The sequence below is a fragment of the Mus caroli genome, unplaced genomic scaffold (genome assembly GCF_978045245.1).
Source record: "Mus caroli unplaced genomic scaffold, Mus_caroli_1 scaffold_3, whole genome shotgun sequence".
NCBI lineage: Eukaryota > Metazoa > Chordata > Mammalia > Rodentia > Muridae > Mus > Mus caroli.
The window spans coordinates 36,540,744-36,564,831 of NW_028227258.1; the positions used below are offsets into that span (position 1 = coordinate 36,540,744).

A 24,088-nucleotide genomic window follows, 5' to 3' on the forward strand; every position below is an offset into this window, starting at 1 on the left:
TGCCTTTTTCAGATCAGTATTTTCATGACCCACTTGTCTAACTATGGAAACGACCGGCTGGGATTATATACATTTGTGAATCTAGCCAATTTTGTGCAGACCTGGACCAACCTGCGTCTTCAGACCTTGCCTCCAGCTCAGCTGGCTCACAAGTATTTTGAGCTCTTTCCTGATCAGAAAGACCCTCTCTGGCAGGTAAAATCAGATCAATAATTGGTATAAATAATTAATCTTCACAAGAATCGTTTCTTCTTGTCGACTACAATTTGCTGTGTGTTAGACACTTGAAAACACATACAATTTTCCCACTAATTTCACACTTTATTTTTAAACTGAAATCATTGTCATTATAGAAGAGTGGTTTAAAACAGACAGTTATACAGAATAACAACCAAAAGAAGGACTTTATTCTTTGTCTTTGCTACATATAAACAAATTTATTTCATTCACATATCTGTAGTGCTAAGTGGCCAGAAAGGAAAAGCAGGTCTGTTTGTTCGTTCATGAAATAGTACTTAAGAATGCTGTTCTTATGTGCTAGTGTGTTCTAGATACAACTTCACAGTCTGTCTGGTTTTAAAAAGACCAAAAAATAGCCTGTATAATAGCACTCCACTTCATTTTACAGTCCTGTTAAAATTCCGTAGTTTTAGCATTATAGTTGGCAAAGTTACATTTTTAGATTATAGTTACCAAATTTTGAAGGTAGCTGGAAGAAATGAACTGCCTCTTTACATTAGGGTGGCTTGATCCTTCTCCTCTTGTAGAAAACTCGTTTACATAGATTAAAAATAACTTAAGATCCAGGGGTTCCTTAAATGGAGTGATTTAGTGAATGCTGAGAGTGTGTCTCCCTTTGGACCAGTGGGTCTTAATCTTCCTAATGCTGTGACCCTTTAATACACTTCCTTATGTTGTGATGGCCCCCCAAATTATTTTCATTGCTACTTTATAACTGTAACTTTGCTGCTTTTATGAATCAAAATGTAAATAATTTTGGAGAAAGAGGGTTACCAAAAGAGTCGCAACCCACAGGTTGAGAACCACTACATTTGAGTATCAGAAAAAAATAGTATCTTCCCAAGTTTACTGCTTAAAGGGGAGAGGGTAACTGCAGGGTTGCCAGGAGCAGGAAAATGTGACACCCTGGGCACTCAGCTATTTACCACTCCCTTCTTCTCAACTGAAGGACAGAAGGAAATCCCCCCAAAACTTTTGTGGTGCCACCTCATGACCTTCAGTTTCCAAAAGAAACCCCTTGAATGTGGTCGTGTTTCCTCTGGTTTTTTAAAGCCAAGACTGGAGAGGCTAGCTCTCAAATGGATACACACAAAAAGAAACGTCTCTCTATTCCTCTCCCATACAGAACCCCTGTGATGACAAACGCCACAGAGACATTTGGTCTAAAGAGAAAACCTGCGATCGTTTACCAAAATTCTTGGTAATAGGACCCCAGAAAACTGGTGAGAACTTTTAATATTATTATTAAATAATGTAAAGTAACCAGCCAGTGAGCCCTTGTTGCCGCGGGACCTAGAGCCTTCTGTACAGCTCATGAAGGAACCGTACACATTCCTCTGATGCAACCTTGTCCAACTGAAGAATAAAGGCTCTGTTGGGCTTTGTTTAAAAGGAAATGGGAGAAATGTCAGTTGAAAGACACAGCAGTCAATTTGCTGTACGTCTCTCTTTTTTTTTTTTTCTCCAAAGATCGTACTCCAGAGGTGTAGCTAACATTTCTAAAATTTAAACAAATTTTGTGTTTAGAAAGCGATTGACAGGCTTTGCTCAAATGCCGAGTGAGACAGATATAAGTACCTGGGTCTTTATAAGAAATCTTTTTCCAAATACTCTATTTTCCAGATACACTTTATTTTTCTTGCAGAGGTGACTGTTTAAAAAAAAAAAAGATCTAAAAGATGTTTGACAAGCAGAATTCCTAGACATAAATAAAACTCTCCGCCACCAAGGTGTTTATCCGCACCCAGGAGGCATCCGTTGCACACTTTCTTAAATTGGCATGCAGTTTTTCCCTCCACAAAATTCATGTTCCTGTAAAACTCCGTATTAAAGAGAAGCCCAGTGGAAGTTTTCATGCCAACCATTTGAGCTGTGCTTTGCGTGATAAATTACTCGGGGCCCCTGGATTCTGGCTTCATAGAAAACAGTCACAGAAACTGCACAGAGTGGTAATCCCCTTCCTCGTCTCCGAAGATAACCGAGAGTTCTATGCAAGGTTCGCAGACTCAGTAGTCAGAGAGTGTGGCTAAGAATGGGTAAGAATGGCAGCCGTTGCTTCCCTTGTGTGTTCCGTTGCCAAGATCTACTGAAAGTCTAAAGATGGTTAGAAAAACATTGCAAGTGAAATATCCTCGGCGGCCCCCTCTGCCATCATGTAACCCACCTCGCCACTATTCCTCGTCATCATGTCTGAGTCTTGGATTACGCAGCTTGCATTGGAGCTCTGCAGGATAAGTTACTTGTCCTACCACACTGGATGCAGACACTGTATCATCATGCTGAGACGGTGGAAATATCACTGGGCATACTAAACTCTGCTGGGCTTTCAAATATTTATGTTACTGTTTGGATGTGACATTTGTCTTTGGCATAAAATCTTTATAGAAAATTATTGTTTTGTGGGTATTAATTTTCCCAGGTTTGGGGGAGGTTTTTTATAGATATAATTTACATGATCTAATAAAATGTATCCATTCTAAATACAGAATTAGACAAATGTTACATATCTCGGTTTGTGTAGAATTTCCACATAGAATAACTTCAAAATCTTCATGAGACCCTGGCAGCAAGCTTTTTCTTCCCTAATAAACAGACTAGGAAGCTAAGACACAGAGTTCCCAAAGCAGTCTGTCCAACTGTAAGTCCTGTCATTCATGTCTTCCCCCTCCTACACTTGTGTAATTCTTAGATACTCTTTCATTCTTATCCTTAATTTTTAAAAGACAATCAATATAGCAGAAGTATACATGCTCCAGGGCCTCCTGAGTCAGACCCCTGGGATGTGACTCAGCCTACAGATGTGAATCAGCCTCTGTGTGACTCAGCTGCAGCTAGAATTTGAGGATCAGTGTTGGGTCTAGGTGCTGAAGAACACTGGTGTTGTCTGTCATATGTCCTTGCATTTCATCCCATGTGGCCTTCTTGATTGTGGGTAAAGTGCTCATTGTTTGGCTTAGATACCCTGTGTCTTTTAATTCGTTCTTTAAATAATCTTGTTGTTGACAGCTATTTTAACCACATTTAGAATGTACAGACATTGTATATTCAAGGGCAATTTTAAAGAAAACTTTGAGTAATAAGAAAATACCAAATTTTGCACAAATGGCAGTATGGTATCATTGCTCTCAAATAAGGATGGCACTTTCTGCACCTGAGAGATTGTTCATGCTATCTTTTGACCTGAAATAAAATTGGGAGAGCACAGTCCATTGGATCACAACAGTTAGACCACACGGGTGTGTAGAAACTATGGGGACACTTATATCCTAGGAATATTGAACGGGTAGACAAGAGATACCTTTTAGTGATAATATCAGAAGCACAGTCACAATTGCAAGTAACTGTGTAAATCTTGGGCAAACAAGTGCAAACTGCTTTTCTTTCTCGTGCAGTAGCCTGAGCTATATACATTTTTATACCTCCTGATTTATGTGAAAACACTAACTTTACAACTTTAAAAAATGACTCCCAAACTATATACATACCTATTATGCACCATTCTATTCCCAATAAATGTAAATGTTGTCCTATGTCACTAAAAAGAACACCAGTTCTCTTCAAGCTTAACAATTTAAATAATTTTTGACCATTTGTTATTAAAAGATTAAATTCTTCATTAGCTTTCATGGGCCTCTGGAAGAATATTCTGTCAAAGTTTATTATTATATCAAACAAGTAGCAGTTTGGGTGATGAAATATATCAAATAATGGTATAGTTCACTTATAATTTTTTTCTTTTTTCATTTAAAAAATTGAGTTTAGGATGTCTTTTATCTTATTGTTTGCTTTTTTATTTATTCTTCTCACATGCAATACATCCTGACCACAGCCTCCATTCCTCCCCGACACACCCTACCTCCCTCTCCCCCAGATCCACAGGACTTCTGTTTCCCTCCAGCAAAGATCAGGCTTCGCAGCGATGTCAACACAGGGTGACATGACAGGTTACACTAAGACCAGGCAGAAACCCTCATATCAAGGCTGCCCAGCATGAGGCTAAGGGTCCCAGAGCAGGCAAATGAGTCAAAGGCACTCCCACTACTGTTCTTCGGCATCCCCCAAGAACACCAAGCTAAACAACCACAGCGTGGACCTGAAGGATACAGGATGTCTCTTCGCATCACAGAAAATCTGTGAAATAAACGAGGCAGATGGGTGGTCTTTTTCTTTAAGAAAACTGCAGTAAATATAAGCTAACAACCAAAGTCACAGATGACAGCAGTGACTAAGCTAACATCAGAAGTCTGTTTTCCCAGCATTGGTCCACACTCACCTCTCATCCTTCTGCCTCTGCTGGGGAGAATGTGCCTCCCATTCGCTGGGTTATCTGTTCGGTTTGCTGGGGAGTACACTGAAAGAACCTGCCTCACTCATTATAATACTGAGTTTATTAGTGACTGAGTTACTGACCGTAGGAAACCGTCTTTTCCACTGGTTGATTTCTGATCTCTGCTGTCATTTCAGGTACCACTGCCTTGTGTCTGTTCCTGATTATGCATCCTTCCATCCTTAGTAACTCCCCCAGCCCAAAATCCTTTGAGGAGGTACAGTTCTTTAATAGAAATAACTACCACAGGGGGATTGATTGGTAAGATGGGTTATTAGTATAAATCTAAAAGTATATGTACCATGCACAGTATAAACTTAGTGCTAATATTTAGAAACACCGAAGTTTGTGACTACAGATAACATTCATGCCACACATATTACAAAATGACTGAGCAGCATTAAAAAAGGCACAAAAGTCTTTCATACCAAGGCTCTCCAGTTAATGGGAGGGCTTCTTGCCTTGGGAGAGCCACATGTTGGTTGGTGTGGATTATCCTTGAAGTTTGGAATTGCAGATGTGCATTCAGAGAACAAGTGTAAGCCCCAGGAATGTCACTCTGCCCTTGTGCACCTTTGATGGAGTGATGCTGTGGTCTGAATACATCGTTCTCTGTCATGTTTTGATGAAATTAGCCAGAAGTAACTAGAAATGGAAATGGGTGTTTATTTCATGAATTATGAAAGCTATAAAACAATTTAAAGTTACAAATTAAAAAAAATACTATTTTTTACCTTTGAGTTAAAATTAAAGTATGTTAAGTATCTGAAGAAAATTATTAAAATCAGAAGAAGTAATATAGATTATATGTATAATGTAATGTAATATTCTACAATATAGTAATAAGGCCTCTGTGGTCAGGCTTGTTGCATGATGTCAGTTTTCTAAAGATCAACTCTACCAAGAGGTCCCTGTGGTTAATCTGTAGGAAGACTGATGGGTGAGTATCACTTGAGCATCTGTAGAAGTGATATTCTAATTGTCCCACTGTTCATGGCCAATTCTTCTACACAGTGCTGGGTATTATTAACTAGTTGTGCTGGGTATTATTAACTAGTTGTGTGGTGTTAAATAAGCTAGCAACTACTGCAACCTCTGTCACCACGTTCTCAAGTAGAACAGAACGTCGACACTGGGACAAAATGAGGAGAAGGGGGGAAACCTTCTTTAGAAGTAAATCCTAGCAAAATCTTGGCATTCCTGCAACTTAAAAATAATGTTTTTTTCATCAATTATATCAACAAAGCCCTTGTGATCATAAATGTGTCAATACTGTAATAAAAAGTAAAAATTCTTCAAACAGTGTACAAGAAGATGACACAAATAACTAAATATAACTCAGGGTCAGGGTTGTAGCTCGGTGGTAGAGTGACGCCTAGTATATGCAGGACCTGGGTTCAGTCCTCAGCACTTCAAAACATAAGTAAATAAATGGGAAAAGGCAAAATGCATCATAGATCTGAATACAGCTCACCGAAAGCATCCCTCAGATACTTTTGATTGACAAATTACACATTATAAAAGGCAATTTATGCAAATAATAGATAATGGTAACTGTTGAGTGTCATTTTATAACTGTAATTACAGCTTCATTCTCAGCGGCATCCAATGTGTCCTCGGCAGACTGCCAGGCCTCCCTGGGAAACATCACCCCATCAGCTGGGCTTTGGGGATGTTGATTCCATAGGGCTGAAGACCATGTGCCTCACAGTTCGGGGGGCCATTTTAACAATTTGCTTACACACAATTAATCTAGGTGCATGGGTCTGCTTTTGTTTTAGGACTGCCTTAACTGATAAGCAGTCTAAGTGTATGAATAAGGTACAAACAAATTAGGCCAAATGAAAACTTTTGAATGCCATCTTAGACAAAGTAGCCAAAGCCTACATTGAAAATGTCTCAGGAGAACATCTGACTTAATCCTGCTTATACGTTTTATGCTTTATGATTTATGATTTAGCATTCCTTTCTAATGCCTAGGATGTAGAGGAGAGCTAGAATCATGTGTAGACAGCCATAGAGCCCTGTTATCTTTTGGAACTTGGGCAGTTATAATCTGGCTTTGAGTACAATCAACTGAAAATTCTCAGGATCAGAGCTGGGCAAAGGTGTCTCACTGTGAAAGGAACTTGTTAGAGATGGAAGGAGAGAGGACCGGAGGGCGTGCTGCATAGTCTAGCTTAAATGACCAGCTACCTGTTCCATGAAGGAATGTCTCAAAAAAAATTAACATGGAGAAAATAATAAAGAAGACACCAGCATCATTCTCTGATCTCCACATATGCATGAAGGGTTAAGCACACACATGTGCGCGCACACACATACACACACACACATACACATACACACACATACACACACACACATACACACACATGCACACACACACATACACACACATGCACACACACACATACACACACACACATGCACACACACACATACACACACACACATACACACACACATGCACATACACACACACATATACACACACACATGCACACACACATACACACACACACATACACACACACACAGTGCATGCACATATATCACATGCAGACAAGAAAAAAACTGAAGAAACTAGAAGCTATTCAGTGACAACACAAACCACAAATAAATATGGAGTACTACAAAAAGTAGATTTTTTTAAATTTTTTTTTCTGCTGAAGTCTTAGGCTTTTCAGAAGCCTGTAGCTTGAGGGAGCTGCATTCATATGTATAACCCCTAAAATTATTAAGTCGCTGTAATATATATGCTGATTCTTTGTCCTAAATACTTAATCTCCAAGAGTGATCTTACCTGGTGAAACTTCAGGTCCTGTTCTGGAAATGTGGACCAGAATCTCTTACATTTACCAGTTTGCAAATCAAATATCTCTCAAGTTATCTGCATTCTCCAACTCCTAGAGAATATGAAAATATGGTCAAACAAGACGGAGCCCGTTTTCTGTGTGAGTCTCTGAGACTAGAGAAAATCAGCAGCATAGATCTAATATGCCAGAGGACTGTAAGGGCTTTTCAAAGCCTGAACTGTTACATGTATAAAAGACAGATGGGAAAGTGGGTGTCTTTTGCTGTTAAAAGCTATCTAATATCAGCACCTCTGTCCTTTTTATTCATTACTTTTTGGATGGTTTTTCAGAAGCAGGTTTGAGATAAGCTTGTAGCCAACAGACACTCATGATAATCCAGCCTCTCGAAGCAGTAAAAGCTTCAAAATAAGGCCAAAATATGGCACTGCTGGAAATAGAATATAAGCCACAAGAGATAGTGCCTCCAACATCCCTCATATGTTTTCATCTCTTTTCCTGCAAAAGGGAGCCAAATGACCTGTGCAACAGGTCCAGTCCCTGGAACACACAGCAAGATTATGTTGCTCTAGGTGTCTAGATGTCTCTGTTAGCTTTGCTTTGTGATAACAACTGAAGTCCTAACAGGAACCCTGGTTAATAGACAATGCCACGTGGGCTTACTATACACTGAAGGCAACATGGGAATGTTGGTGACTTGTGCTCAGAAATTACTGAACTCTACTCAACCTAAGTGGTGGTGTGGCCCATGAGTTGAAGGCAGGAGAGAGCAGGATGAGGCCATTATTATAAAATGTAACTCTTAGAAATTAAATTGCAAACAAGAGCCTTTTCTTCTAAATGGTTTCCCCTTCCTGCTATAGAAATAGGTACTATCATGAGCTGATTGATGTAGCTATGCCTGACCACTTTAGCAGGGATGGAACTTGAAGCAGATGTCGACATTTCTGTGTTTGAGCTGCCAAGTGTTGCTGGGTTCACCCTTGTGGTGATGCGGCTGCTCATTACCCTCCAGGGAAGCTTTGATGAGGTTTTGTCCTAAATTCTAAAGGAAAACAAGGTAACATAGTATTTTAAAAGGAAACAAATAAGCCCTGTCACTCTGTGCTTCGACACTCTGTGATTAACTATATCAGCCAGACCCAGCGGTTGGAGTGACTGTTTTACTGTGACAACAAAACTATCCTGTATGATTTATTTTGAATGCCTTTTAACTAAATGTACATCTGGTTCATGGCGTTCTCTTTGGTCAGGGGGTCTCTGTGCTGGTTTTCTGTTTAGATGCATTTTGCACAGGAGCTGAGGTTTGATTATTTTTTCTTATATCCTTCTTGCCCCATGATTTTTTTCTCTGAAATTAAGCAAAACAAAAAATAGTTTGTCAGATAACCTTCTTGGTGTTTTGAACACGTTTCCTGTGCCAGCTCGCATAGAGAAAAGTTTTGTAGGAGACCGATGAATTTCTTCGCCACTTTTAACGTCTTCAGTCACCCACCACGTTTGTAAGGGGCTTGTTTTGAAAAAGATGCTCCTTTCTAGGTACATGGATTTCTTCCCAGTCCCATCTAATGTCACCACTGACTTTCTGTTTGAGAAGAGTGCTAATTACTTCCATTCAGAGGACGCTCCCAAAAGGGCTGCTTCTCTAGTCCCGAAAGCCAAGATCATCACCATACTCATTGACCCGTCAGACCGAGCGTACTCCTGGTATCAGGTAAGGAAAGCGTGTACCCAACGGAGAGAAGGAGAGTTTGTACAATGGAGGGTCATTTCCAGCAAAACTGTAACTTCCTGTTGGAGGGCAGGTTATCTTGAATGGGTGCAGAGAGAAAGGCAGAGAGAGAGAGAGAGAGAGAGAGAGAGAGAGAGAGAGAGAGAGAGAGAGAGTGCACATGCATAAAGGAGGCCTTTATTTTTCTTACCTGATTACCCTGATTTTCTTAGGAGCATTCTGCCTTGTTTTGAGGATCTCTCAATGAGAACTCCCCGGTTAGGCCATACAGTCTGGGTATTGAGCCCCAGGGATCGGCCTGTCTCTGCCTCCCGAACACTGTGATGACAAGCACACATCATCCCTTCTGCCTTTGTAGATGAGTTCTGGGAATGAGTCTCAGATGTTTCCATTTTCAGGGCGAGCACTGTGCCACCAGAACTGTCTCCCTAGCCCCTCCCTCTCAGATTTGTATAAAAGACCTACTAGTTAATTAATACGTCCAACAAAGTAGATGGTTTATTCTTGGTTTCCCAGGAGAAACAAACACTATCAAGGTTTTTTTTTTATCTTATTCACTTGATAACTTAATAAAATTCATTACTGCAACGAATTGCAATTGAAAACATATAATGAAATATTACAGGTGTGTATGCACGTGCATTTCAAGATAAATGTAATAATTTGAAATCATTATTTTCTTCAAGCACACACATAAATTACAAAGAGGCTAAATAGGTTTTCTTTTTTTTAATCCATGTTTTATAAGTTGTAAGGTCTCTGTGGCAAACTCTACCATTGCGTTTCAAAAACCAGCCACAGAGGATATGCAGGGAGCACGGCTGAGTTCAGTAAAGCTGCTGGCCCCAGCTCCACAGGAGCTCCAGTGCCTGCTTCTTCTGGAAAGCAGTGGAGAGGCAAACATACACAGAATCCCTCATCCCTGAAAGCCCAGCCTGTCCAAACTGCTCTATGCCTTTTTCTCCGGTGCTTATTGTCTTCGTGTCCCTGAGGTCCGCCAGAACTTGGCCAAGGCTCAGTCACTGTAAGATAATTCAACATACTCTCAGGAAGTCTGTAAAATGTGCAGTGATATTTTAATCACCTAATAAAAAGCGGATACAGCAAAATTGAGTTTTTCATGCCCTCACTCACTATGAATCTTTAGTTAGTTAATATTTCTCATTTCTACAATTTTGTTTTATATTTTGAGACAAAGAATCAAGTAGCCCAGGCTGGACCTAGAACTTGCTATGTAGCAGAGGGTAACTTTGACCTCACCTTCCTGCCTCCACCCCCCAAGTGCTGGGATGACAAGCATGCACTGCCATGTCTAGTTGATAATTTTTAAATACATCCCTAATGTTCATATTTCATCTATCCATCAAAAAAATTGTAATGATCTCTGCAAAGCATTGTTTGAAAAGTGATCCGAGTTGATAGATATTAACACTACTTTTGGTTTTTTGGAGAAGCAGCACGTTTGAATAAGCATAAAAACAATAAAGATGTAAACGATGCACAGACTTGTTCCATGATAAAAATCTGACTTCAAAGCAAGTCAAATTTCTTAACAGAGGAGTCTGAGCATTAGAGAAACTAGGAAATCTTTAAAGTAAGGAACGTTTTAACATTACAAATAGAGCTATCTGTCAAGGGGTCATCAACAGGATAAGACAGAAACAGAGGCCGATATTCTATTTCCCTAGAAACTGTAATCTCAAGACAAATGTGGAAAGTCATGGTAACAAAAACTTACTATCTGAGGCTCTGCTGGTTATCTCTACCTGAGGTTAGACATACAGTTAATTGTCTGTGTTCTAAGTGGCCCACACAGTTCAGAGCCTCCTGGATGAACGAATGTTGTACTGGCACTAGTGTGGTTTCAGACAGCTAACTTTTTTTTAAGATTCATTTTTAACCATATGTGTGTATGTCTGTGTGTGGGTACGTGCACTGAATGCAGGTGCCAAAAAGAGACCAAAAGAGAATATTGGATCCCCTGGAGCTGAACTTACAAGTTGTTGTGAGTTGCCTGTCATAAGTGCTAGGAATTGAACTCAGGTCCTCTGCCATCAGAGTGCTTTTAACCACTGGGTCAACTCTCCAGCCCCCCACAGCTAACTTCTTGACCATTGTGCTATTAGAGAATAAAGCACTATGTTCTTTTATATTTAGCAAAAGCAGTTATTCCGGTTCACAAGTGGAAGGGCACTTTGTGAGATGTTTCAAAGATGAACTGGGAGCAGAGTCACAGGAAGGGATAGACTTTAGAGAGGCAATAATAAAAGATAATCTCCACGAGAGGGGATGGAGCCATCGGAAAGCTAGGGTCACAGACATCCAGGGCCCTGTGTTGATCTTCTATGCCAAACTCAGAGCCATCGCTCAAGCCAAAGAATGCATTAAATTGCAAGTTGACAGATTTCATTTTGTGTCTACTTTTTTCAACAAGTATCTGGGGGGGGGAAAGAAATATACCTTAATTGGCTCAAAAAGAAATCAGATTGGAGCTTGGTAACCACTTAGCCCCCAGAAAGTGAGAATGAGTAGAATGAGAGAGAGAGAGAGAGAGAGAGAGAGAGAGAGAGAGAGAGAGAGAGAATCCAAGGCTTTCAACTAAGAAAACATCATAAATACTGCAGAAGAATCACTCCTCAGTGGGTGAGCAGAGGCTGGCAGAGTCTGCCATGCAATAACTGAAATTCCAGTTGCCACAAATGTGCTCTTCAACTAGATGTGGTGAACGGCCACAGACTGGCAACCGTGCCCGAGTGCTTAGTGATCAATTTGAAGAAAAGGTGATTGTCCTTGAGCCCGTGAGCCTGAGACAGAGCCATTAGGAAACATTTTCATAACTCAATTGCTGCTTTCTGCATTTTCTCGTTCTGGTTCTCCACAAAGGTTGCCATTAGCTAAAATAACCTTGGCTTTTAGATGCTCGGTAATGTGCGGTAAAGTCTGTAAATCTCACATAATGGGCATGCCAGAGTTGGCAGGACTTTCTCCATTTGAAGTAGCCAATGGGGCCTTCTAATCAAAACCTACCTTAAGAGTAGGATTATCAGGGGTGATTGTATAGAAAGCATATTCACTGAGCAGGATGGATGTTCGATTATGGGCAAGCAAAGAAATACCACCTGTAATGGGGGTTTTGATAGTTTACTTTCAGAACAAAATGTATAAACTGGGGAAAAACTCAAAAAATATTGGTTTAGAAATCCTATCAACAATAATTTAGCCTCTACTACCTAAGTTCCCAAAATGTACAATCTCACCAGTATATTAACTTTAAACTTTGATGCTCTGAGCACAATTTCATCTTCTATTAATTTAAAACATTAAATTACTGTCCAGTAGTATGCCATTATTTCTTTAGCTTTGGGACTTGTCAAAATATTGGGTTTTAATTATTTATGCCTATAGTTGACATTAGTTTAATTATCCATCTTTTTGTTGCAGCATCAGCGATCCCATGAAGACCCCGCAGCTCTGAAATTTAGCTTCTATGAAGTGATCTCTGCTGGGCCCAATGCACCCTGGGAACTCCGAACCCTGCAGAAGAGATGCCTGGTCCCTGGGTGGTATGCCAACCACATCGAGAGATGGCTTGTTTATTTCCCTCCATTTCAGGTATGAATCAACTGGGACTTACAGCTTGTAATAACCTCATTAAGTGGATGGCTTTGCCTCGAACAGCAGAAATGGTCACTCGCTAAAACATTGCTGGGTTTTATCCTTTAGTTTCAAATGATGATACTGGCAGAGAAAAACAGGCACATGTTGAAAAAAATGGTTTTTCTAAGAGTATCTCAGGCTAATTCTCCCTGATCAACTTATTGGCGTTAGCATGCCATCTCTGGCTGCGTGAGATTTGAAAAGGTTCGGCTTCCTAAGTCCTGTTCTGACATTAATAAAGCCCGGTGAGAAGGGATGTCTTCTCCAAACCACACAGACATGACTTTGTTTAGTGAGTACCATGATCTCCCCTCTGAAAGACCTTGCTGGAGTCTTCATGTGTCCTGCTCCCCTCATCCCTTGCTTTGTCTCGTTAGCTTGACATCAGCTTCTATAAACACTCAGTCCCTGCTCTGGATTGCATAAGCAGCCCCGTGACACCAGAACTCAGTCCTGTGGCTCTATACTATACCATGAGTACAATATGATAGCTGTGACAACTTACGGCTAATTAAACATAAAAGAGTTAAGTAAAACCTAAAACTCAGCTAATTTTCATTAGCTCCATGTGAAAGCAGAATAGCTTCATGTTAGATGCAGCAGTCTGTCCGAATAATGCTAAGTTCTGTTGAACATCCAGAAAGGGAGCTTTGACAAAGTTGTGTGACAAGGTCTGCGACTCCCATCATGGCCTACTGTCATTTTGTCATGCTGGTGTTATCCATCACCACACACCAGAGACACAAATTCTTTCCCATAGTTTCTTTTGGCTTTGGTTTTCTCATTTGCTTTGTTTTCTTGAGGCAGGGTCTCACTCTACAGCACAGGTCTGACCCCAAGCCCACAGAAATCCTCTGCTCCAGCCTCCCAAATGTTGGAATTACATATGTGGCCCCTGTTAGTTCTTTTTTTTACTATTTTTTTTATTATTTATATGTATGGGTCTGTGTGGATGTGCATGTGTGTGTATGGGTTCCCTCAGAAGCCAGAAGACAGAATCGGATCACATGGAACTAGAGTTACAGGAGGTTGTGAACTACCTTAGGTGGGTTCCAGGAACTGACCCCTGCTCCTCTGTGAGAATGTTATGTATTCTTAACCACTCAGTCATCTCTTCAGCCCCTTCCATTTCTTGAGTTTATCTTGTTTGGTTGTTTGAGACAGGGTTTTTCTGTGTAACCCTGACCATCCTGGAACTCACTCTTTAGATAAAGCTAGGCTCAAACTCAGATTCACCTGCCTCCGAATGCTGGGACTAAAGGTGTGTGTGGCCACTGCCCAGTAACATTCATTTCTTGAGCAGCATTCTGCCCATATTCGTGGCTCTGGGAATCACACCTTCTTCCATATGTTTATCAAAGGATTTCTCAAATCCTGCTCCTGAGTAGAGTTGGGGGGCGATAGGTTCTCTGTCTCCTAAGCTTATTATAATCTTTCTATTCAGGAGGTGGAGTCACGGCAATGGGGTAGGGAGGGTTACTGTTTTAGTCACGGGGTCTTACGCTATTCCTGGCCTCAAGTTCACACTCCTTCGGACCTGGTCTCCTGAGTGCTGGGATTTGAGACAGGAGCCAGCACTCTGACTTAATTGGCAGCTTTGTTCTGTAGTAGCCTTCTGTCCCAGTGTGAGTGACTCAACCCTTGGGATTGAGTTGGGATCTCACAGTCACACTCCTAAGCACACTTTGTCCCCATTACTATCATAGTTTTCATATCATTTCCCAGATTTGTCATATAACATTGGAATGCTTAGTTAGCTTGTCTTATTTCCAAGTCACTAATGAGAATTACTTATGGCACCTCCCAACAATGTATGCAGATCCCCAAGGACAATGCACAAGCAAGTGTAGAGTGCAGGAATTTGCCATTATACAGTTGACACATGTGTTTTTCAACATCCATGTCTCTTTTCTTTTTCTTATTGTTACTTTGGTAACTTAGTTGCTAATCATTGATGGACAGCAGCTAAGAACTGCCCCTGCGACAGTGATGGATGAAGTCCAGAAGTTTCTAGGAGTCTCACCTCATTATAATTACTCCGAAGCTTTAACGTAAGTTCGTATTCTAATTAATTTCATGAAGTTTTTAGTAAGGAGCTGATTGTAAAGAAATTGTAGTTGGATGATAGGATTCGCTGATTAGTGGCTTTTTCGAACGTTGACTGTTTTCTAGGCTGACATTTTCCAATTGAGAAAGAACAGTGTGACAAAGAAATGTCCTTGACATTCTTGATACCTAACTTGACAAAGATTTCCCCTAGAATAAACATGGAGAAAAAAATCGTTGTGGCTCATGAAACTAACAAAGAACCTTAGAAGAAAAAGCTACTTGAAATAAGTAGCTACGCTGGCTAGTTTTATGTCAACTTGACACAAGCTAGAGTCATTTGAAAAGAGGGAACCTCAACTGAGAAAATGCTTCTATAAAATACAGCTGTAAGGCATTTTCTTAATTAGTGATTGATGCTGGAGGGTCCAGCCCACTGTGGGTGATGCTATTCCTGGACTGCTGGCCCTGGATTCTACGGGAAGCAGGCTGAGCAAGCCAGTAAGCAGCATCACTCCATGGCCTCTGCATCAGCTCCTGCCTCTAGGTTCCAGCCCTGCTTGACTGAGTTTCTGTCCTGACTTACTAAGATCAGGGACTGTGAGGCTGAAGAAGCCAAATAAACCCTTGCCTCCCCCAAGTTGTTTTGGTCAAGGTGTTTCATCACAGTGACAGTAACCCTAAGACTGTCGGTAAGAGCCGAACCCACTTATCTGGTGACATTGGAACTTCTTGGGAGCGTGAAGACATGACTGGCATAGTTTAGGAAGTGACCTTTCTGTGGCTTTCAGAAATAATGTCATATTACAGAAAGAGCCCAGTGGTTGACTGGCTAGGAGGAAGGGCACTGTGAGAAGCCTAAGCATGCTTTGTGTCTTCCTTGCCTTTACCCACTGTGAATCTGACCCTGCTACCCTCCCTTCAACAGTTAACAGCACTGGTTTGGGTTTGGGTTTGGTTGGTTGGGGGTTTGTCTGTCTGCTAGTTTTCACTGGTTTTCCCAGGTGACTGACTGGAAACTGGAACTCAGGTGAGGAAAGCTAAAGAGCAGAATTTTTTTTTCTTTTTCTATTTATTTATTTATTTAATGTATGCGTACACTGTTGCTGCCTTCAGTCACACCAGAAGAGGGCATCGTATCCCATTACAGATGGTTGTGAGCCACCATGTGGTTGCTGGGAATTGAACTCAAGACCTCTGAAAGAACAGTCAGTGATTTTAACCGCTGAGCCATCTCTCCAGCCCTAAGCAGCAGAATTTTAAGGAATTGTCAGCTCCTACACAGTGTCTGCAGCTTCACGTTTGTACCCTCAGTCTTCCTTACATCACCTCATTCTCCTCTGCAGTCTGTCATGAGGCCTCTTCTTGCTCCCATCTCAACTGGGCAGCTTGGCAGAGGCACTCAGATGGACTGAATTCAAACCATATTCTCACTATATATCTCTTAATTATAGGATTAATGGGTCAAGCATTAAAGAAACTTAAAAAGAGCATATCATGAAATACTTCTACTGAGCTTTTCTTAAATCATAAATATTCTTAATGTTTATTACATAAAAATATAAAATATGCCCGGCGGTGGTGGCGCAAGCCTTTAATCCCAGCACTTGGGAGGCAGGCGGATTTCTGAGTTCGAGGCCAGCCTGGTCTACAGAGTGAGTTCCAGGACAGCCAGGGCTATACAGAAAAGCCCTGTCTTGGAAAAAAATATATATATATTACTTATATAGTTTAATTTAATAATTCCATGCAATATATTTTAATTACTTTCATTTCCCCTCTCCTCGCCCTAACTCCATCCATACACACCCTACATCAGCATCCCTCTTTCAACTACATGACTTTTTTCTTTTCCTCCACATTTAATATCATCACCATCATCAATTTCTTTGGTCATTTCACCCCTCCCCCAACTCCCCCGAGATAAAACTCAGTTCCATGAAGGATTTGAGTTTGCATCTGCTGTTAAATTCTATTCCATGACAGTTTAAAAAGTGAGGAAAAAGGTTTATTCTTCCTTTCAGCACCCCTTGCAAGAGTTAGCAGAAAGACATCAAAACCTACGTATATAGTGTACCAACCATATGTGGAGATGTGTTAGACATTCTAGTTTAGGGTCCAAGGGCACTATAACTCTGAAGTTTCGAGCTTTCGTCCCAGGAGTCTCTTACTTGCCGTTACCTGCTGGGCCAGTTTTCTATACTTCTAGTATGGCCAGTTTTGTGGAGTTTTAGTTCAACAATTGATAGACACTAGCTTTAAGTATTTAACATTCAACTTAACCTTAAAGAAAGCTGAGTGCTTTTAGTTTGCAGCTAGAAATTCAAGTCCACTTTCTGCTTTCTGCTTTAAGTATCCCTTTGAAAAGAAAGCTTTTATTTTCTAAACGATTTTCTATTTCAAGTTGGCCTATCTTTGTGTCTTTTTTATAGGGTTTCTGGCAAGGCATTGTGTTTCAGAAAGAAAAAAAAAAAAGAAGTAAAGTAGTCTATAAAGACATCATTTCTTTTTCTTGTAGAGTGGTCCTTGACCTGCATGCTGTGTGTTTGTCCTCTCTGCATCCTGCTCAGCAGAAAGCTTTTTTTTTATTCATCTCCACTGCTGGAAAAGGCACTGTGAACTTGAGAGACAGACCATCAAAGAAACACACTATATACAAAGAACTGTGGGTCACTGTGCACCTGGAATGTAGCTAGCTAAAATTACCCATTATGTGATTCTCTTACCTGGACCTGCAAGTAGCAGGGCAAGATAGCGGTAATCTGTGAAGGCAGTTTCGGGTCCAGCAGGGCTGCCCTCTCTGTCACCTTGCTGACATAGATAATGTACTTCCAGGGTGTCTCTTTCCACATTTTCTTGTCAGTCATTGATTGGCCTGACACACCTTTTAAAAAAACCTGCTGTGCACTTCTTGTAGGATATTTTGATAATACACCATATTGTTCCGGCCTTGAAATACTCTGTCCTCACCCCATGCCCTCTTAGGTTGTTTATCTGGGTTCTGGTCTAACAATCCCTTCCTCTCATTAGAGTCTCTAGGACATAATGGGTGTTTCTCAGTGCTTCGGAAATGTGGCCTGACTGTGAGAAGAAATGCATTTCAGAAATAACATTGACACAACTGCCAAGAGACCTCCTGACATATACTTTAGTGTTGCTTAGTATTCGACTGCTAATGATAGTGAAGATTATCTGGTTTTGGTACAAAAAGAAAAAAAAAAAGAAAAGAAATGTGTTATCAATGGACCACTCCAACACTTAGCATTTCTAGGTGACCTCTTATGGATATACTATATAATCTTGATATGCAGGAATATGCTAAGCACTCTCTATGCTGATTATCTTCAATAGAGCTTATTAACATATCAAAGGTACTTTCCAAAAAGAATGGCAAAAAACACAGCAAAACAAAACATAAACAAAAACAAAACCTCAATAATCGGTATTTTTTTCCACAATTGCTGAAGAAAATGGTCCAAAACTCTAAATTTCACACAAAGCCACCAGATAATATACAATGTGATGTTTTAAGTGACTTTCTACTGTCATTGTGGGTTTCTAATGACACCGAACATTTGTTTTTTGCTTGGTGCTGTTGTCTTGTTTTATCATATTGTCTCGGCGGGGTTTGAAACAAACAGTACCAACCTAAAATAATGTAAATAGGAATTAGCCAATCAAACTGACATTGCACAGCTGGCCACATGAGCTTAACCCCAACCTCTGAAAGGATTGCCGTAGTGACGCTCCCCGAGCTATGTTACATAGTGTAAGAGACTGACTACTCATTTCCGAGAAAGGAAGAGAAACAATGCCTGACACAGACTGTGCTAATTCATGTAGATCAAAATCAAACATAGCGACTTTTAATTTGCCCTATATCCATCCAGAATTATCAGTGGTCAGCAGATGTTTCAAAACACTAACCCTGCAGCTCATCTCTTGTCAGAGACAAACTTGTTCAGATTAATGAAACCAGGTTAAGTTGAATGAATATTTAATCCTAATGCGCTTTGAAAATGTCATTAGCAGGCACTGACAACGTGAAGCCCAGGGACATAGTCTGTGTTTATCTTTTGTTTTGTTGTGTTTCCTGATTGAGGCTTGGGTAAGTCAAGAGGGTAATTTTGAAACCTCTTGGCAATTCCAAAAAAAAAAAATCTCCTCATATCATTTTAATTACAGCCAAGTTAATATTGGCTAGGAAGTCCTTCCCAAATTACTGATGATAAATATAAGTAAAATCTACCACGTTAAAACTGTCAAAAGTAGCTGTGATAGGAGCTATAATCTGTTGGGTTTCTGGATATCTACATGAGAGCACCTTGAACAGGCAAGAGGGGGGAAAAGTGCTGGCAAGAAAACAAAAAGCCCACTCTGATTGGTTATGATTCATTCCTAAATGTTTATATAGTATACAAACACACATTTATTTACTGGGTACCTTATATGTAGATACATTTATATATAGCACCACAAGAACACGATGTGATTGTCACCAGAACACTCTGTGATTGCTGTTGTTAGTTCCTATCTCTTCTTATTGAAAATAGACTTTTTTTCATCTAATATATTCAGAATAAAGTTTCTCTTTCCCTAACTCCTCCCAGTTCCTATCCAACATCCCACCCACCTGTTCTCTGTTACTAGAAAACAGACATCTAAAAATAAATAAATATTAGGATAATAATAGAAAATAAAAACAAACCTGAAGAGCAATGAACAGAAGAAAAGAAAAAAAAAGGGCAAGAATAAAAAGTACAAGAAACATATAGCTAGACACAGAGACACTAACATTCACACAGAGAAATTTCACAAGGAAACAAAATCAAAACCGTAATATACATGCAAAACACAATGCAGGATGTGGGTTTTTTTAATTCCAAAACAAACCATTATGAAACAAACTCAAAATGTACCATTGAGTTCCTCCTTGTGTTGATCACAGACCTGTCCTTAAGTGTGCTTGAATACCCCGCGAGGCTCCATGGGAGAAAATTTTTCTTTTGTGAGCAGTTGTCAATTGGAGATGGCTTCTAGGTTACAGATGTGGGCTTGTGTCCTCGTCTCCTCTCAGCACTTAGACTCCATCTGGCTAAGACCTGTGCAGGTCCTGGGCATGCAGCCTTAGTCTCTATCAGTTCCTATGTACATCAGTCCTGCTGCATCTAGAAAGCCTTCTTTCCTTGATGCCTCTCATCTTCATTGGTACTTACAATTTTAGGGCTGAGTGTTCCAAGGTCTCTCACTCTCTTCACTTTTTTTCAGGTGTGAGTGTCTGTATTGGTTCCCATCTAGTGCAGGAGGAAGCTTCCCTGAGGATGGCTGACCAAGACATTCATCTATGAGAATATGATTAGGAGTCATTTTATTGCTGCATTCCTCTGGCGGAAGAGTAGCATTTGGTTTTCCACTAGGTCCCCAGCCCTATCTACTCTCAGGTTCTTGGCCACACAATCAGGGATAGGCATTTGCTCCATCTCAAGGAAAGGTCCTCAAATCCAATTAGATGGTGGTTGGTTATGCCCATGGCTTTTGTGCCACAATCATACCAGTGTATCTTGCAATCAGGTCACCATTATAGATTGGAGGGTTTATAGCTGGGTTGGGTTTTTTTTGTTTTTGTTTTTGTTTTTGTTTTTCACTTGATAAAGTTTTTTACTTCTTTTTTTTTCATTAGATATTTTCTTTATTCACATTTCAAATGCTATCCTGGAAGTTCCCTGTACCCTTCTTCCCCAACCAGCTGGGTTGGTGTGTATCTCTCTCCTCTAGTGACATGCAGAGTAAGTTCCAGAACCATGAACACTAGCCAGTAGGGAAGAAGGCTTTAGGTAGGCACCAGCTCAACTTCGCTGTGTTTAATGAGTTGTGTAAGCATTGTCTTCAGTAATAGAGCCTTGCTATCATTTTGTGAAGAGCATCCAATAGCTTTGACCATTGTCTGGGGTATTTGGAGGTTCCCATGGGACCTATTTGGCCGACAACTTGAATAGATGTAACCCATTCCTAGTACTGAAAATTCCATTTGGTGATGAGAGATGTCTAATTGGAGTTTTGTCTCCCCCATTTTTGGTGATTCTATTTCTATTTCTTCTGTAGTATGTTACCATACAACTCTTTAGATGGCCCTAAGTTTTAACTGTCCCTTCCATATTTTCTCCCTTACCACTTCCTTTCTCCCCCATACCTGTATGATCTCCCCATTCTAGTCTACCCCTGTTTCTAGTCATAACTAGCTATTCTATATCTATTCCTTTCCTAGGGAGATCTTCCCACCCACCCAGTCTCTAATTCTATACCTAACTTCTATGGTTATATGACTTGTACCCTACTTGTCAAAGACCTAACAGCTAACATCTACATATAAATAAATACATACCATATTTGCCTTTGGAGGTCTGGGTTACATCACACAGGATGATTTTTTTTTCCTGTCTCCATCCATTTGCCTGTGAATGTAATTGTTTCATTTTTTTAACAACTAAGTAATATTCCATTGTATAAATGAACCACAATGTCTTTATCCATTCAACTTTTGATGAGAATCTAAACAATTTCTAATTTCTTACTATTATGAATAGGGTAGCAATAAAAAGGATTGAACAAATGTCTTGGTAGAAGTATGTGGAAGCCTTTAGGTAGATATCCAAGAGTGGTCTAGTTGGATTTGAGGTGGAGCTATTCCCAGCATCCTACACAATTGCCACATCAATCCCCATAGTGTCTGTTACAAGTTTGCATTCCCACATGCAGTGGATAAGTGTTCCTTTCACCGCACATCTGCCAGCATATGCTATTTGTTTGATTGATCTTGGCCATTCTGACTGGTGTAAGATGAAATCTCAAAATAGTTTTGATTTAGATTTTCCTAATAACTAAGGACATTGAGCACTTTAAGAGTTTTTCAGCCATTTGTGTTTCCTCTTTTGAGGACTCTGTTTAGATCTGTACCCCATTAGTTCCTTTTTTTTGAAAGATGTTAAAAACCAAAGCACACAAAAGATAAGTCAAAAGTCCCCCCAGTAAGTGAGTGGGAAGGCAAGATTGAAACTATCTTTGGAATGTTATACTTCCCTCTGTGAGCTCGTCCCATTTTCGTGCAAGATGTTCGAATCAGAGAAAACCAATGTTGTATCTCTTTCCTAATGTAAATGACCTTCACGAAAAATATTTACTGTAACAACTGGGGTCTGGGCCAGTGAGATGGCCCAGTGGGTAGAGCCCTTGCCTCAAAGTCTGAAAACCTGAGTTTGATCCCCAGATTCCTCAAGGTAAAAAGAAAAGGTGACTGTCACATAGATGACACATGCATGCTGCAGCATGCATATACACACAATGCAAAAATATATATGTATAAATTTTATACAATGTAAAAAATTATATTTTTAATGTGGAACCTTAAAATGAGTTTTTTTATTTTACTAATTCTTTGAGTCTTCCATGTCACATATTTGATGACATTCACCTCTCTTCTTTCCACTTCTCCCTTGTCTACCTTCACCTCCCAACCCACTAGTGTGAGCTTGCTTCCTTGCTTGCTTGCTTGCTTGCTTGCTTGCTTGCTTGCTTGCTTGCTTGCTTGCTTGCTTGCTTTCATTTTCATCGAGTCCAGTTTGTGTTCCTCTACTCCTCTTGGGGATTTTGCCTGCTCTGGAATGTAGTCAAGAGATTTTTCGATGTCACTGTCCACATAAATGTATAACCAGATACAGATACAAATTAAAATCGCAATGAGATACTGCTCAATGCCAAAAACTATGGCTATACTTCTTCAAAAAATACGCCAAATGGCCATGAACCCAAAATATAATGCCAGATGTTAGTTAGCAAGAATGAGGAAACTTTCTAAACTTGTATACTGGCATAATACACAACCCTTTTGGCAAGTAGTTTTATAGTTTCTAGAAAATTAAACATATTCTCATCAGCAGCTTAGCTTTGCTTGTAGGAATCTGTCTAAAGATAAGTAAAAGCCTAAGTCAATTAAAAACTTGTAAATGAACATTCATAGAAGAACTATTCATTATTCATAAAACCAAGAAACAATCCAAATGCCCACACCTGGTCCATGAATTAACTTGGCATATTTATACCAGGGGAAAAAAGGAAATATCAGTAAGCGATGAAGTTAAGATTTAGGTGTATAACTAACACAGACCAATAATTTAAGCTCTTAGAAACTGAGACAAAAGGACTAGTGTGGGCTTACGGCCAGCCTGGTCAATATTGTATGTATCAGATTATCCTGGACTACATAGTAAGAACCTGTAGTAATAATAATAATAATAATAAATATATTGAAAGCAAGGATCGTGACTGAAATCAGGGATAGAAATGGGTTTTTTTGTGAGGTGATAGAAATGTTGCAAAGCTGTGATAATCTTATTATCATTAGATTGCACACATAATATACATGCAACTTGCAAGTATTGTGATATTTAAATCAAACCTTGAAAAGGCTAAGGAGTGTGTGTGTGTGTGTGTACATATATACATATATTCTCCTCATGTCCAGTATTCAGAACATAAATTCCAGTGTTTTGATTTTGAAAGAAAAAATGCATCTGCTTTAGTTTGTCATGGAAATTCAATTGCAAGCAGAAGGTATTTCAGACAAACTTTCTAAGTGTCCTCTGGATGTTCTCTGGCGTCCATTCATCAAAGGTAAATGCTGTTTTCAATAATACTGAAATGCTAAAGACTGTCATCCTCCTTGGAGAGTCTTTGTCCCCTAACCCCAGTTGCCTTTATTATTCCTACATGTCCCCAGGTGGTTTTCTTCGCAAGCTTACAAGCATTTTTATCCTCTCTAACTTTACTCCTTAATTCAAGTTTATTAATAACCATCATATACATGACTCTGGGGACACAATGATGGAATATTTTTAGCTCCATTGTGGGGCAGCCACAAGGTCAGACACTAAGCAGTATATTACACTTCATTCAAAGGCTCATTTCCTGATATCCGTGGAAGGAGGGACCCAGGTGTAAAATGGCTTCCGCTGCCAACATTAGAAAGGCTGGTTTTCCTCCATGTTCCCTCAGACACCGTGGCACTGATGTGATTGTTGGCAGAAAGACCATTACTGATTTTTTTAATAGATGTCAAGCTTTGTCACTTAGGCTCTGAAATAATATGATGCCCTCAGCCACACAGTGACCTTCATAGCCCTGCATCTTTTCTTCATGATTGCTTTTTGTAAGCAATCAAACCCGATGATTCTTCCGGCCACCTGAAAAAGAGACATAATGGCTTGCTTCGTTCTC

At 40.0% G+C, this 24,088-nt stretch overlaps 1 protein-coding gene across 2 annotated transcripts in view; it reads left to right on the forward strand.

The window, feature by feature from the left end:
• The window catches only part of LOC110290928 (bifunctional heparan sulfate N-deacetylase/N-sulfotransferase 3), a 158,192-nt gene that overhangs the window by 125,044 nt on the left and 9,060 nt on the right, over positions 1-24,088 (forward strand). For both annotated transcript variants that reach the window (XM_021157836.3, XM_029475610.2), the window contains exons 7-12: positions 13-195; positions 1,367-1,463; positions 4,705-4,828; positions 8,923-9,097; positions 12,557-12,727; positions 14,714-14,823. In XM_021157836.3, the coding sequence (XP_021013495.1) occupies positions 13-195; positions 1,367-1,463; positions 4,705-4,828; positions 8,923-9,097; positions 12,557-12,727; positions 14,714-14,823 (860 nt within the window). The remainder of the gene's footprint in view (positions 1-12; positions 196-1,366; positions 1,464-4,704; positions 4,829-8,922; positions 9,098-12,556; positions 12,728-14,713; positions 14,824-24,088) is intronic.